We start from the raw sequence: 14,364 nt of genomic DNA, 5'->3' as shown, positions 1-14,364 counted from the left end.
CCAGTTAGGCCACCAAATTTAAAACCCAGTTGCACCATCTCCCTCGTTACGAGACCTCCCTATAAGAAGACCCCAGCATCTCCCTCTCCTCCGCCACCACACCAACAGGCCCAATACACTCCCACCACCTTGCTCTCACCTTTCAAACTTCGCCAGTGATCACCCACCACCACCACCACCACCACCTCTCAACAACTCAAATGGCTCCAAGAGTGATTGAAATTGGCCTAGCCCTGGCCCTCATGTCGATGCTCCTAGCCCATGCCTCGGCCCAATCAGGCTGCACGACGGTGATCGTGAGCCTTGCACCTTGCCTGAACTACATCACCGGCAATTCTTCGACCCCATCCTCCTCATGCTGCTCTCAGCTAGCCAGCGTCGTGCAGTCCCAGCCTCGGTGCCTCTGCACGGTCCTCAATGGCGGTGCATCGTCGCTCGGAATCACCATAAATCAAACCCGGGCCTTAGCTCTCCCTGGGGCCTGCAAGGTCCAAACACCACCTGTTAGCCAATGCAACGGTAGGCTTATCCGTTAAACTCCCTTCACATTTAACCATTTTGGACTCTATAGCTTATGTAATTCAGAGACATTGGCTACACTGATGGTTGTGGGCTTTGGCAGCTGTGGGCAGTGGACCAGCAGCCACACCAGCGGAATCTCCCAAAGCGCCAACCACTCCTGTGACTCCATCCACACCATCGACCCCATCAAACCCTTCTCCAGAGACCCCAACTACACCGTCAGTTCCGAGCAGTACTCCGACCACCCCATCAAGTCCTTCAGGTGCAACGATGCAACAATGATCCCAGTTATTTAAGTGATCTTAAAAGAAATGAACAAACATAGTTCAATTTCTACACGTTTAAACAGAGGATAAGAAAAAAGCCTAAAACAATGATCAGACGTCAGCAGGATTGATGAAATGAATACCCCATCAAAGAGGGGATGATCATTTAGTTATGAAGGCTTTCTGCTTGCTAACAAACTTGTCTTCTCGATTGATGCAGAGAGTGGTTCCAAGACCGTCCCCTCGACTGCTGGTGAATCCTCGGATGGAAGTTCCAACAAGTCCGGCCGTTCTGTGATGATCTCCATCCTCTTCTTTGTTGCATGTGTCTCACTCACCAGCTTCTAGGTCTACTGCATGGTGTGGATGGTGTTTTGCTTGTTATCAGATTCTGTCACACCCTTGTGCGTGCTCTTCTGTTTCTTTCTGTTGATGTTTGTTCTGTATACATATTTGGGATACTTTGTACAGGCTCGTCAGATCTTTTGAATGCATGCTTTTTGATTTTGATTTTGCTGATGTACATTTCTTTGTGGTTGAGTGGTGCAATCCTCTCTGAAACTCGAAGGGGGAAAAATTAAACTAAACTCAAAGGGTAGAGATTTCTTAAACTAACCCCAAGGGCCATTCAGACTTGCAATTAGAAAAGATCAGAACTTAAAATGTAAATGAAACATCAACAGTAAAACAAAGACGAGGGAATATTCACATGATGAACAACCATAACCATTGCCCAATCATTCTTGCGGTTACTACAGCCAAGCTTGTGCTTATTAGCCTATCTGGACTAGCAGTTGTTAGATAGGGCATTGTGAGTACAAAACTCCAGTTCATTGCTTTTAATGACTGGTCTTTCCTAGGTGACTCCAATTCATTGCCTGTTTTTGGTGGAATCTGGGCAAGCGCAAAAGTCTACCTGCTCTGCTAGCAGGGCAGCAATTCTGACCTCATCTTGGACCAAATGGTTGGCAACTTTTTGACAGATTTTTCTGTTAGAGGCGCTGATGACAGAGGATGGAAATCTTCTTTTTCAGACGGTCAAAATGTGCTGATGGTTCCATTGCGCCATTGTTTCTTCTGCGCCTTGGATGGAGGGTAAAAGATTTTAGAGAAAGAATTTGTAAAAATCTCACCATATTCACCGGGATAGTGTTGTGATATACATAATTATGATTACAAGAATCAAATATAAATTCAAATATTTCTAATTTGCAGATTACACAATCATATTCATCATATTCACCAGGGTGAGTCTGCTCATATTATATAGTGGTGTGACATGCATAATTATGGTTACAAGAATTAAATATAAATTCAAATATTTTTAATTTATAGATTACACAATCATGACTTCCTAATTCACAGATTTCACAATCATAACTTTCTAATTTACAGATTATGACTTTTTAATTTACAGATTACACAATCATATCCCTGATTTATCTCCAGTATTATCTCTATCACCCTTTGCAAGCACAATAGGGAGACAAGTACATTGAGCTTGGACCGAAGAAGCACAAAGCAGGATGAAGAAAGTCCTTTCGTGAGACTATCTACAAGTTGGTCGTTAGACCTAATGAATCGAATAGCCAATTGCTTCTGAAAAACACACTCCCGAACAAAATAATAGTCAATTTCAATATGTTTGGTCCATGCATAAAATACTAGATTAGCTGTAAGATAGATAGCATATAAATTATCACACAACAGGATAGGAGGATGATATATCCATAGGCCTAACTCTTGAAGAAGAGATTGAATCCAAATGAGTTTAGTAGTAACATTAGCTAAGCTTTTGTATTCTGACTCTGTACTGAAACGAGCTACAGTACGTTGCTTTTTAGAGGACCACGAGATGATATTTGGTCTAAGAAAAATAGCAAACCACTAATAGAGCATCTATCACCAGAATTATCAGCCCAATCAGCATCAGAAAATTCATGTAGAAAATCAATAGAGCCTAGGCAAATAAGCAGTCCATGTGTAATAGTACCCTTCAGATAGCGAAGAATACGTTTCACAGCTACCCAGTGGTCATGTTAGGCTTGTGCATAAACTGACAAATCTGGTGGACCGCATAAGCAATTTTCGGTCCTCTGAGTGTGAGATACTATAAGTTGCCAACTATACTCCGATAGAGAGAAGGATTATCGAACAGAGTACCATCATATAGAGAGATAAGGACCAGTGATGGTAGGAGTGCTAAGTGATTTGCAGTCAATCATAGCGCAGTGAGTGAGCATATCATGAATATATTTGGACTGCATAAAATGTAAGCCATTGGAATTGGAATGAGTCTCCATACCAAGGAAAAAAATATAGTGGTCCCAAGTCTTTCATGGCAAATTCCCGACCAAGGGCAGTAAGAAGGGATGAAAATGGTGCACCATGAGTACCAGTGAGAATAATATCATTGACATAAACTAGAAGAAATATTATATAGTTGGAGCTGTATAAGATGAACAAAGAAGAATCGGCCTGAGAATTGAAAAATCGAGATGCTGAAGAAAACCACTGAGATGTTGGAACCAACCTCGTAGTGCCTGTTTAAGGCCATAAAGAGACCGACGCAACTGACAGATGAAGTCAGGTTGAGATGTATCAATAAACCCTGAAGGTTGTTGCATATATACTTCCTCTATCAAGTATCTATGTAACAAGGTGTTCTTCACATCAAGCTGTTGAATAGGCCATCCTAGAGAGACTGCAATGGATAAAATGGCCTGAATAGTAATCGATTTGATAATCAGACTAAATGTTTCCTCATAGTCAATACCTTTCTGCTGATTAAAGCCCTTAAAAACCAATCGAGCTTTGAACCGATCAATCATACCATTAGATTTTTGCTTGATCTTGTAAATCCATTTGCAGCCAATAATATTTTGGATAGCAGAGAGTGAAACAAGTTCCCAAGTCTAATTATGAAGAAGTGCATAATATTCTTCTTCTATCGCCTGAACCCACTTTGGTTCTTTGCGAGCCTGAGCACAAGATTTAGGCTCCTGTAGACCAGCAGAAATAGAGAAAGTAGCTGGATGTCGAGATATAGTAAATCGAGGCAGAGGAAGAGAATCATCACGAGATCGAGTGACCATCTGATGAGTCCTAGAGGAGAAACCAGAAGGCATATTATTTACATGTGCATGAGCAAGAGGCACTGGTGGTTCAGAGGACTGAGTAGTAGACTGTGGTAACGCATCAGAGACATCAGATTCTGAACCAACTTGAGAGAGATGAGTAATCACTAATGGAGCAGTAGATGGTTCAGGTGGTAGAATTGGGAGAATGGAGGGTGAGGTAGATGGAGTTGTAGCAGGAGTGTCTGTAGGAGTAGAAGGCAATGTACTAATACCGACTGAGATAGATGATTGAGATTCAAAGGGAAATGAGTGTTCATTGAAAACTACTATGTGACAACAAAGATACGATCGATGCCCAAATCTAAACATCTATACCCGTGGTAGTGTGGAGGATAGCCAAGAAAAATGCACGGACGAGATTGTGGTTCAAGTTTGTGTTGTATGTAGGGTCTTAGATAAAGAAAACACAGACATCCAAAGATACGAAGAGAAGAGTAGTCTGGAGAGCAATCATATAAAAGTTGATATGGAGATTGAAAGTGAAGAGATTTAGTAGGTAGATAGTTAATAAGAAAAACTACAGTTTCAAAGGCATAATCTCAGAATTTGGGAGGTAAGTGAGAACGAGAAATGAGAGTAAGCCCCATGTCCACAATGTGGCAGTGTTTGTGCTCAATAGAACCATTTGCTGAGGTGTATGAGGACAGGATATGTGATGAAAAATGTCATGATTTTGTAGTTTATTTTGAAATGCATGTGATAGAAATTTTTTGGCACCATCAGATTGTAGGAATTTAATTTTATAGCCAAAGAGTGTTTCAATTTATGTACGGAAGGCGTAGAATATACGAGTGATATCAGAATGTTGTTTCATGACAAAAAACTACAAATATTTGTTGAAATCATCGACAAAGTATATGTAATACGAATGATCAGAATGTGAGAGAATCGGTGCAGGACCCCATATGTCTGTATGAACAACTTCAAATAATTCAATACTTTTATTCATGATAATAGAAAAGGAACAATTAACAATTTTGCCCATTTGGCATGCAAAACAAATATGTGAAGTATGATCCTTATTCAAGGAAACACTAGAGTTTAAAGTTCATTCAACTATGGAAAAGGCAGGATGACCTAAATGCTGGTGCCATAAAATACTTGAAGTAGAGGTGGATAAGAGAGCATGTGGGTCGAGAGAGCATCTAGAACTTGGGTGGAAGCAGTACAAGCCATCTTTAATTGGTCCCTGCAGCAGCTCTTGGTGCATATGAAGGTCCTTAATAATGAAATAATCAGGGTGAAGTTCAAAATAACAGGTATTATCACTCCCAAATTTAGAGATAGATAGTAAATTTTTGAAAATTTTGGGAGTACAAAGGATATTTTTCATATGTAAAGGATGAGAAAATATATGTAAAGTGGAAGAACCAGAGGCAAGGATAGGCAAACATAAGCCATCACTGATAAATACATGATCCATGTTAGACTAATCATCTCTGATACTCAGATTGGCAAGATCAGATGTCACGTGGTGTGTTGCATTGAAGTCAGTGTACCAGTCTAAGTCATGTGTGCCAGAAAGAGAGCTATGAAGAGAGTGGGCCTGTGCTGGAGAAAAACCCTGCTGACAAAATAGGGCGGTGTGTCCAGGCCTGTTACACAATTGATAAATAACTTAAGATCCATTAGAAGTGGTATTAGACCTAGAAGACCCCTTGTGATGGGCCAAATTATTTTGGCCAAACCCAAAATTATAAGATTACAGTGTGCAGTCACCAGGTCCGATGAGTTAGGCCAAGTTAAGTGAGTAGGCCCATGTGAAAATGAAAAAGGGCCTATACGGTGAGAAGTGGGCTACACAGGAGAGTATCCTCATTCATGCTGAGAAGAACCACCATATCTGCCATAGTCGCCATGCCATCCATGAGAAGAGCGATCGTCGTTATAAATGGAAGCACCGCATCCATCAATTCAGTTCACAATCGATGGTGGCATGGGTTTGAGAAGCCCAGAGAGGGGTGGAGGTTGCTCGATTGTGGCGGTGAAGTTGCATGCTTCCTCTTTAAGAAGAAAAGCCTGTAAATCATCGGTGGTCATGGTGCGCCGCATCGAAGCAAGAGCTAAGACCAGAGGTTCCCATTCTGAGCCGAGTCCAGTGGCAATTCAATGATTCAAGTCGACTGGAGAAATGGGTTTGCCGATTTCAACAAACTGATTCGCGATGTCCTTTACTAATTTCAAAAATTCGAGCATGGTTTTACCAGATTTGCTGAGTTGTTGCCACTAATGGTCGATGAAGTCGGCTTGGGCCATCATTTGAGAGTCGAAAAGCTTGGATAGAGTCGATCAGACATCATATGCAAAGGAGAATCTGACAAGATTGGCCCCAACATTCTGATTGATGGAGAGGAGGACTATGAGTGTAAACTAATCATGAACCATCCATTGTTTATATGCTGGATTAGAGATTAGGTTGCTGTCCTTATCGCGAATCATGGTTGGAGGTGCTGAGATGGAGCCATCGGCATATTCGAGAATATGATATGGACAGAGGAGAGCCAACATGACATTTTTCCACGTGTAAAAGTTGGATTCGTCAAGTTTAATAGATAGATTTGGGATTGTTGAATGAAGAGTGGATGTAGATTGTATGAGCGAAGGGGATTAGGCCATTGTATTGTTTCAGGTAGATGAGCAGGGGGTAGATCTATTGTGTGTGAGATGAAGAATTTGAAAATTATAGAAAAAAATGATAAAGGTTGTTCAGAAGATGGCTTTGATACTATAAAATATTTTAAAGAGAGAATTTGTAGAAATCTCACCATATTCACCAGGATGAGTCTGCTCATATTATATAGTGGTGTGATATGTACAATTATGGTTCCAAGAATCAAATACAAATTCAAATATTCCTAATTTGCATATTACACAATCATGACTTTCTAATTTACAGATTACACAATCATGACTTCCTAATTTACAGATTACGACTTGCTAATTTACAGATTACACAATTATGTCTCCGATTTATCTCCAATATTATCTCTATCAGAAGGCAATCGGATTCAGATGTTCCATGTCCCTGCGTATGGGCTTTCTAATGTTCAGAATTTGATTGAGTTTGTCTGGTTTCTTGCTACTTATAATTTTGAGCTCTGAACTGGTTGTGGCATCTAAAGAGCTGGAGCTGCACCTTAGAGAACTATGATGATCGTTGAGTCTGTACCTCTAATGGTTTTGGAAGTTTGTGATGCTTCCATCTCTCTGATCAATGCTTCTATTTAATTTGTTTCTGTTTTCTTCCTCCTCTGCCCATGCAACTGGTGACCTGATCAACTTCTTATTTGTATTTTTTTTACACACCCTAATAAAGGCTAGGTAGGGATGGCACCGGTTGGGTATTGGTCAGGTCGACCAATACATACACATCCCATCAAGAAAAAATTCATACTCATGTTTGCCCCGTATCTGTCTTGGATCGGATCGGATTAGATAAAATAAAGATACAAGGATGGGTTGAATCGGACATACCCAAAAACTCTCTTTCGATCTTCCAATCAAAAATCCCAAGCCCCTCCGATCGAAAGAAGAAAAAAGTAAAAAAATAAAAAAATAAGAAAAAAGACCACTATATGTGGAAAAAAGTCTTATCTTAATCGGATGGGAGGCTGGAGGTTTGGAGCGGCTGAATAGGAAAGCTTAGACGATGGCTAGGATTTTGTTCGAGCCGATAATGCTCAATCTGACAAAATAGTAAATGGAACCCTGGTTGCTACCTCTCCCACATGAACAGTCTTAAATTTTCAATCCCGCTTTCTCTTCACTGCTAGCACCCTCCTCATCCACCACCAAGCCCCCACCAAGCCATCGTTAGGGTTTGGGTGTCAGGATGGGGGTAGTGGGGACTCGCTGGGTCGGGCCGCTACTAGGGACCTAGGGTTGGGGTGTGGGGGTAGGGTGGGGAGCGAGGATCCATCGGGCTGCCACTCGACTAGGGTTTGGCCCTTAGTTGTCGGCTGTCGATGTATGGGAGGGGGGAGTAGGGATCCGCCAGGCCGTTGCTCAACTAGGATTTGGCCCTTGGGTCTGGTGTTGGGGGGGGGGGGAGTGGGGACCCACCAAACCAACGCTCAGCTTTGGTTTGGCCCTTGGGTGTCGGGGTGGAAGGGGGAGTGGAGATCCACAGGGCCATTGCTCGACTTGGGTTTGGCCCTTGGGTGTCGAAGTGGGAGGGGGGTGGGGGGAAGTAGGGACCATAATTGGGTTTTATTTAAACGAGAGAGAAATATATTTTATTTAATCAAGAAAGAGAGAGATTATCAGGGTGGGTTTGGGACGGCGCATACCATTACTCATACCCAATTTGAACTTGCTACAAGTATTTTTTTTCAAAATCCATTTCCATCCTGTCTTTTAATTGGATTAGATAAAATCTATCCCATTAAGATCGGATTGGTCAGGAAAAAATGCCATCCCTAAGGTTAGGTGGCTACTTTCTCATGCCTCCCTTTTCTTCCAAATTTTTTTTTTAAAAAAAAAATACAAAACTCCAAGGAGAACGTATTGGCAGTTTAATTATGTAGCAAGCCATGTTTGGAATAGAGAAGGTAAGAGAGTGAATCAAAGAGCGCTTCGCAGTCGGCACTTAACTATCAACTATGCTGGGGGTTGAGATGATTGAGATCATCGCTTCAATTATGTCTGAGGCTCAACGATCTAACAAACGATTCGAGCTCTTATTAGAAGAACATTGAGCAAAATACTGCTGGTCTTAGACGTTTGGAGCCTTCAAAAAGTTACCATCTACTCTGAAGTGATCCGTATTTACTGAATATCCATGGAAACAGAGCGCAGGTGAAGGTTTTCTTGATTCAATGTATATCCACGAGACGACTGCTTGGATACCACGAAAACAACGTATTATTGGGACAGGAAAGCATGAAGTAACGATCAATGTACCAGAAAATCTGCTCATAATGAGCAATTTACTTGGCGCAAGGATAGTTCGGGGAACAAGGCAATTGCAGTGAGATGATGCTAATCAGCTAAGTGTATACTTGATGAAGAACAATTTAAGATAATGGGATAATGCGTAGAGTGACCACAACTGAGATGAAGGATTTATGTAGCTGGCCCCAAGTATTTTGGAACTAAGGCTTAACTGAATTGAGTTGAATGATGCAGAGGGTAAGGCTTAAGTATCTTCGTTGGGGGAATATGATCCCTGATCCTGTAGGTAATCATTCTATAGTGTGTGGGGTGTAGTGTGGGGATCCTAACATAGGAAGTGCTTACCTTGATCTAGCTTGATCCATTATGTTGCACTCCCTTTCCTCTTATAGATTCATATGAACTGGTTCAGTCTGGGACCCTGTTTTGGGTTTTTTTGGTAGCTTTTGTATTGCAAACTTCTATAGCCATGTCTTGTTAAGAGGTAATCTCTCCCTGTACATTCTTTTTTTTTTTTCTTCAACTCCTAAATAAAATTCGGGTGGCATTCTAGCTTCCCTTTCATTATACAAAAGAAGAAAAGAAAAAAGAAAAAAAGCCAAAGATTTTTTTCTTCCGTGACTACCTGTCCAAAAAAAAAAAAAAAAATGAAGGGGACCTGGTGGTTGCAAGATCCTAGAAATTCAACTTTGAAGTCTAGTTCTGATCCTAAAATAAAAGGGCCAGCCTGGCCCAAGCATGCATTTGGCAGTAGGAGCGAAATGGTGGCCAACCCTCAAAAAAATATGTTTATTTTGCATCGCCTACCCCAACGATATTCCACAACTCATCTTAACATCAGCTGGATGTTACATTTCAATATGACATCCGCCATTTCCTCATTTAAATAACTTTCAGGTCTTCTTCCTGAGCACTAGACGGGTCCAACAAGGAGCCGTTAGCAGGTCGAGTTAGGCCAACCAATCTAAAGCCCGAGATCGAGCACCTTCTCCGTTCTTCTGAAACCTCCTTATAAAACCACCCCCCACCTCCCTCTCCTCCCCCACAACACCAACTCGACCCCTCGAACCCGAAATGGCTCGAAGAGTGATGGAGATTGGCCTGGCCCTGGCCCTTGTGTCGATGCTATTCGCCCATGTCTCAGCCCAATCAGGCTGCACCACGGTGATCCTGAGCCTTGCACCTTGCCTGAACTACATCACTGGCAACTCTTCAACCCCATCTTCTTCGTGCTGCTCGCAGTTAGCCAGCGTCGTGCAGTCCCAACCTCGGTGCCTCTGCACGCTGCTCAACGGTGGTGCATCGTCGCTCGGCATCACCATCAATCAGACCCTGGCCCTGGCCCTCCCTGGGGCCTGCAAGGTCCAAACACCACCTGTTAGCCAATGCAATGGTAGGCTCTTGTCCAAACTTCAATGATAGTTTCTAGATTTATAGATATTTTGAAACACTGGCTGAAGTACTGATTCGTTGTGGGCTTGTGGCAGCTGTGGCTGGGGGACCGGCAGCTTCACCACCTAAAGCATCGAGCACTCCGGCAACTCCATCAACCCCGCCGGCAAACCCTTCTCCAGAGACCCCATCGACGCCATCGGTTCCGAGCAGCACTCCTGCCACCGCATCGACACCGTCAGGTGCAGTAATTCTTGGTGTTACTTCGACGTTCATTTTTGGCACTTAGATTACATACATTTAGCCACTTGAACGACCTAGATTACTTTTCCATGTCAATAATCGGCAGGTCTAACATGTTATGATGGTTTTGTGCATATTAAAAAACTTGTTTTCTTGATTGATACAGAAAGTGGTTCGAAGACTGTCCCATCAGCCACCGGTGAATCTTCCCATGGAAGTTCCAACAAATCAAGTCGCTCTCTTTTGATCTCCTTCCTCTTGCTTGCTGCATATGTCTCACTTTTCAGCCTTTAAGTACTCCAATTGATAGTGTGGATCGTGTGTGATCCTGTATTCTTTCTCCTTATGCTTGCTCTGTATTTGAGTTTGGGATACTGTACCAGCTTCTTAGATGATACGAATAAATTCTTATTGGTTTTGAGCGTAAATATGCAATCCTTTGCTTAATTGATCCAATGGCCACTCATTCCTCTCCGATGGTTGAAATTAAGTGTGATAATGACGAAAATAAATACAAAGGTAGAGATTCCTTAAGTGGGCCAATGGTCATGAAGACTCGCAGGACTGTAAGTTAGACTGTGCAGAAGAAATCGATGGTAAAATGCACTCTCAAAACCTCTTAATAATTTTGAAAAAAAGGGAGCCGATTTCGTACTCAATTGCATAATTGGGCTAATAAGTGTTTGGTAGAGCAGCCCACTTGAAGAACATATATCTGGATAAATTAGCAGTTCAATTATAAAGTAAACTGTGCTCCAAAATATAGAGAAAAGGCAGGAAATTAAGTGAAGGTGTTTCAGACCTAACAATGCGGCAGGTATTTACTTATTGCCTGGTCTCCTGTGCTTGTCATCTTTATGAGGTTGCCAGGTTCTGTGTAGCCTTTCAGCCCCCTTAGGCTCCCTGTTTTTTCGCTTTCTTTGTACTCCCGGGCTTCCTCTGCTTTGTATCTGTGACCTTGATTTTTCAATAAAGTGGGGGTAGCATCCTGCTACCTATCCAGATCCAAAAAAAATTGTGTACGAGGCCCAAAAGCCTACCGCACGAAGAAAAATACTACCATGTCTTTGATGTTTGGAGCCTTCAAAAAGTTGAACCCCATATATTGCTGTTGGTGCAAAAATCCGCCTGCGCCGGAGAAGCTGGAGTTGAGGAAGCCGCGGTCACCGCCGAGACCTGCAAGGAAAGTCTAAACCGGAGGTGGGGTTGCTCCGGCAAGACCCTCCGACGCTCAAGTCAGTTCTCTGCCTCAACAAGAATGGAGTGCTCGAACGGAGAATTTAGCAGAGTTTTGAGATAAGGCAAAAGAGCTTAAAGAATAACGTATCTGAGTCCCCCTTTTATAGGCGGGGGAGGCACCGGACTGATGGCGACGTTTGTAACCGCCTGGTAGTGGGCCGCCCATGATCAGGGGAATTGATTGCGAAAGATAAAGGAGCAGACACGTGGCCATCATCATGACCCGCCACATAAGGCCTGTTGTAGGTAGTGGAGCGGCGTCCGTTACTGCTGGTTGTCAGCGAGTAGTGGGATCGTGCAGCACCTGCCGCAGGGAGCGGAGCAACATCATAGCTGTTGACACAGCCTGTCAGAGGGTAGTGGGATCGTGCAGCACCTGCCGCAGGGAGCGGAGCAACATCATAGCTGTTGACACAGCCTGTCAGAGGGTAGTGGGATCGTGCAGCACCTGTCGCAGGAGGAGGTGGAACCGCGTGGAATCCGCTACAGGAAGTGGAACAGGATCATGGCAGTTATTGTTATCTGCCAAGGGACACGGATCTGTTGATCAAGGCTCGGCAGTGGTCGGAGTTCGGCCTTTGTAGGAGTCCGGGAGGAGTCCCCCTCTCGGACGAGGTCGCGGGTGGAGTAGGGATCCGGACGGAGCCACCCTGCTGTCGATGGCAGAGCCCGGCTCCCGTAGGAGTCCGGGCGGAGCCGTTCTGCTATTGATGGAGGAGCCCGGCTCCCGTAGGAGTCCGGGCGGAGCCGTTCTGCTGTTGGAGGAGCCCGACTCCCGTAGGAGTCCGGGCGGAGCCGTTCTGCTGTTGATGGAGGAGCCCGGCTCCCGTAGGAGTTCGGGCGGAGCCGTTCTGCTGTTGATGGAGGAGCTGTTGATAGAGGAGCCCGGCTCCCGTAGGAGTCCGGGCGGAGCCGTTCTGCTGTTGATGGAGGAGCCCAGCTCCCGTAGGAGTCCGGACGGAGCCGTTCTGCTGTTGATGGAGGAGCTCGGCTCCCGTAGGAGTCCGGGCGGAGCCGTTCTGCTGTTGATGGAGGAGCTCGGCTCCCGTAGGAGTCCGGGCGGAGCCGTTCTGCTGTTGATGGAGGAGCCCGGCTCCCGTAGGAGTCCGGGCGGAGTCGTTCTGCTGTTGATGGAGGAGCCCGGCTCCCGTAGGAGTCCGGGCGGAGCCGTTCTGCTGTTGATGGAGGAGCCCGGCTCCCGTAGGAGTCCGGGCGGAGCCGTTCTGCTGTTGATGGAGGAGCCCGGCTCCCGTAGGAGTCCGGGCGGAGCCGTTCTGCTGTTGATGGAGGAGTCCGGCTCCCGTAGGAGTCCGGGCGGAGCCGTTCTGCTGTTGATGGAGGAGCCCGGCTCCCGTAGGAGTCCGGGCGGAGCCGTTCTGCTGTTGATGGAGGAGCCCGGCTCCCGTAGGAGTCCGGGCGGAGTCGTTCTGCTGTTGATGGAGGAGCCCGGCTCCCGTAGGAGTCCGGGCGGAGCCGTTCTGCTGTTGATGGAGGAGCCCGGCTCCCGTAGGAGTCCGGGCGGCTCCGGGCGGAGCTGTTCTGCTGTTGATGGAGGAGCCCGGCTCCCGTAGGAGTCCGGGCAGAGCCGTTCTGCTGTCGATTTCGACTGCGGGTAATTTATACCCAACACCAGTCCCCCATACTTTCGAGTTTGAATTTCAAGCGAAGAAAGTATGCAGAGAGAGATGTGCGCAGCCGGAATCGTCCCTTCGAATCCTGTGCACTGCCGCCCCTATTAAATGCGCGCACGTCAGAGTCCGCTTTTCGGTGAAGGTGACTTGAAAAGTCTTTTCGGAACCCCCGCTGAAACGCGATCCTAAGCGTCGCTTTGCGGGAATTCGTGAGCGGTCAACCCTCGATGGCGGTGAAGGGGATAAGCGCGCCACGCGGCACACCTTAGTTGGCCCAGGAGTACCCGCCGCCATAACTGCGCCAGGATCCATCGGCTATTTAAACCCCTCGGCCCCTTCGTAGCTTCATTCTGGCGTTGTTCTTTCATCTGAGAGCCCTGCTTCCCTCGCCCCAGTCCCTGTCTCCTTCCCTTAAACCATGTTATCTACTTGGGAGGCTGTCCTCGAGGGAATTCTTAGGGTTTGGAGGAAAGAGAGAAGGAGAATGGCGGTCGGTGAGAATCTCCGTCGCTCTAAAGGGAGCCCAAGGAAGAATTCCTTCAACAACAGGGGTTTAATAATGGGGGCTGTCGGGGAAGCTATTCTGCCCGCGAGTCTCGGGGCAGCAAAGCGGGGTGATACCGGTCAAGAGGGCAGGATAGACGTCACAAGCCATGACGGGATCCTTGACGCCGTCGGGGCCGAGAGACCAGAGGCGGTCGACGTTGACGGTGGGGCAGTAGAACTTGTTGCGGGGGCGGTGGAAGTAACGCATGCTGACCTTGCCGGAGTGTCTCGGGTGGCGGCCGTCGTTGCCCCCTCCGCCTCCGGGGATTTACCCCACCCCTCTTCTGCCAAGGTTGGGACCTCGGGAACAGAATGAGGCGAGATGGGCGAGAGCTGTTACACGCACTGGAGAATGCGATTGAGAAGGATAGAGACGGAGTTCGCAGCTCGGAGCGGTCTCCGGTTCGTCCTGCCCGAACCGTGCCCGCGATACGTGCGATGACGTGTATCTTCTTTTTTTCTGACCCACCGAGTCCTGTAATGTGTATTTCT

The 14,364-nt window shown here is 45.7% G+C and overlaps 2 protein-coding genes across 2 annotated transcripts; both read left to right on the top strand.

Annotated features, from left to right (window-relative positions):
- The first annotated feature begins 98 nt into the window (after positions 1–98).
- LOC105057245 (non-specific lipid transfer protein GPI-anchored 11) lies at positions 99–1,307 on the top strand. Its single transcript, XM_010939786.4, has 3 exons — positions 99–519; positions 623–784; positions 1,009–1,307. Exons 1-3 carry the CDS (start codon positions 201–203, stop codon positions 1,134–1,136), a joined length of 609 nt encoding a protein of 202 aa, XP_010938088.1. The 5' UTR covers positions 99–200; the 3' UTR covers positions 1,137–1,307.
- Positions 1,308–9,851: 8,544 nt separating this feature from the next.
- Positions 9,852–10,908, top strand: LOC105057237 (non-specific lipid transfer protein GPI-anchored 15). Its single transcript, XM_010939775.3, has 3 exons — positions 9,852–10,214; positions 10,309–10,455; positions 10,623–10,908. Exons 1-3 carry the CDS (start codon positions 9,896–9,898, stop codon positions 10,748–10,750), a joined length of 594 nt encoding a protein of 197 aa, XP_010938077.1. The 5' UTR covers positions 9,852–9,895; the 3' UTR covers positions 10,751–10,908.
- The last annotated feature ends 3,456 nt before the right edge of the window (positions 10,909–14,364 follow it).

The sequence above is a fragment of the Elaeis guineensis genome, chromosome 2 (assembly GCF_000442705.2).
Source record: "Elaeis guineensis isolate ETL-2024a chromosome 2, EG11, whole genome shotgun sequence".
NCBI classification, from domain to species: domain Eukaryota; kingdom Viridiplantae; phylum Streptophyta; class Magnoliopsida; order Arecales; family Arecaceae; genus Elaeis; species Elaeis guineensis.
Note: the sequence above shows the minus strand (reverse complement) of the source record. Positions and strands in the feature narration are given on the sequence as shown.

Coding starts and splice junctions, on each gene's coding strand:
- LOC105057245 (XM_010939786.4), top strand. CDS start 201: ATGGCTCCAAGAGTGATTGAAATTGGCCTAGCCCTGGCCCTCATGTCG. Junction 520..622: donor ACCTGTTAGCCAATGCAACG/GTAGGCTTATCC, acceptor GGGCTTTGGCAG/CTGTGGGCAGTGGACCAGCA. Junction 785..1,008: donor CACCCCATCAAGTCCTTCAG/GTGCAACGATGC, acceptor CGATTGATGCAG/AGAGTGGTTCCAAGACCGTC.
- LOC105057237 (XM_010939775.3), top strand. CDS start 9,896: ATGGCTCGAAGAGTGATGGAGATTGGCCTGGCCCTGGCCCTTGTGTCG. Junction 10,215..10,308: donor ACCTGTTAGCCAATGCAATG/GTAGGCTCTTGT, acceptor GGCTTGTGGCAG/CTGTGGCTGGGGGACCGGCA. Junction 10,456..10,622: donor CACCGCATCGACACCGTCAG/GTGCAGTAATTC, acceptor TGATTGATACAG/AAAGTGGTTCGAAGACTGTC.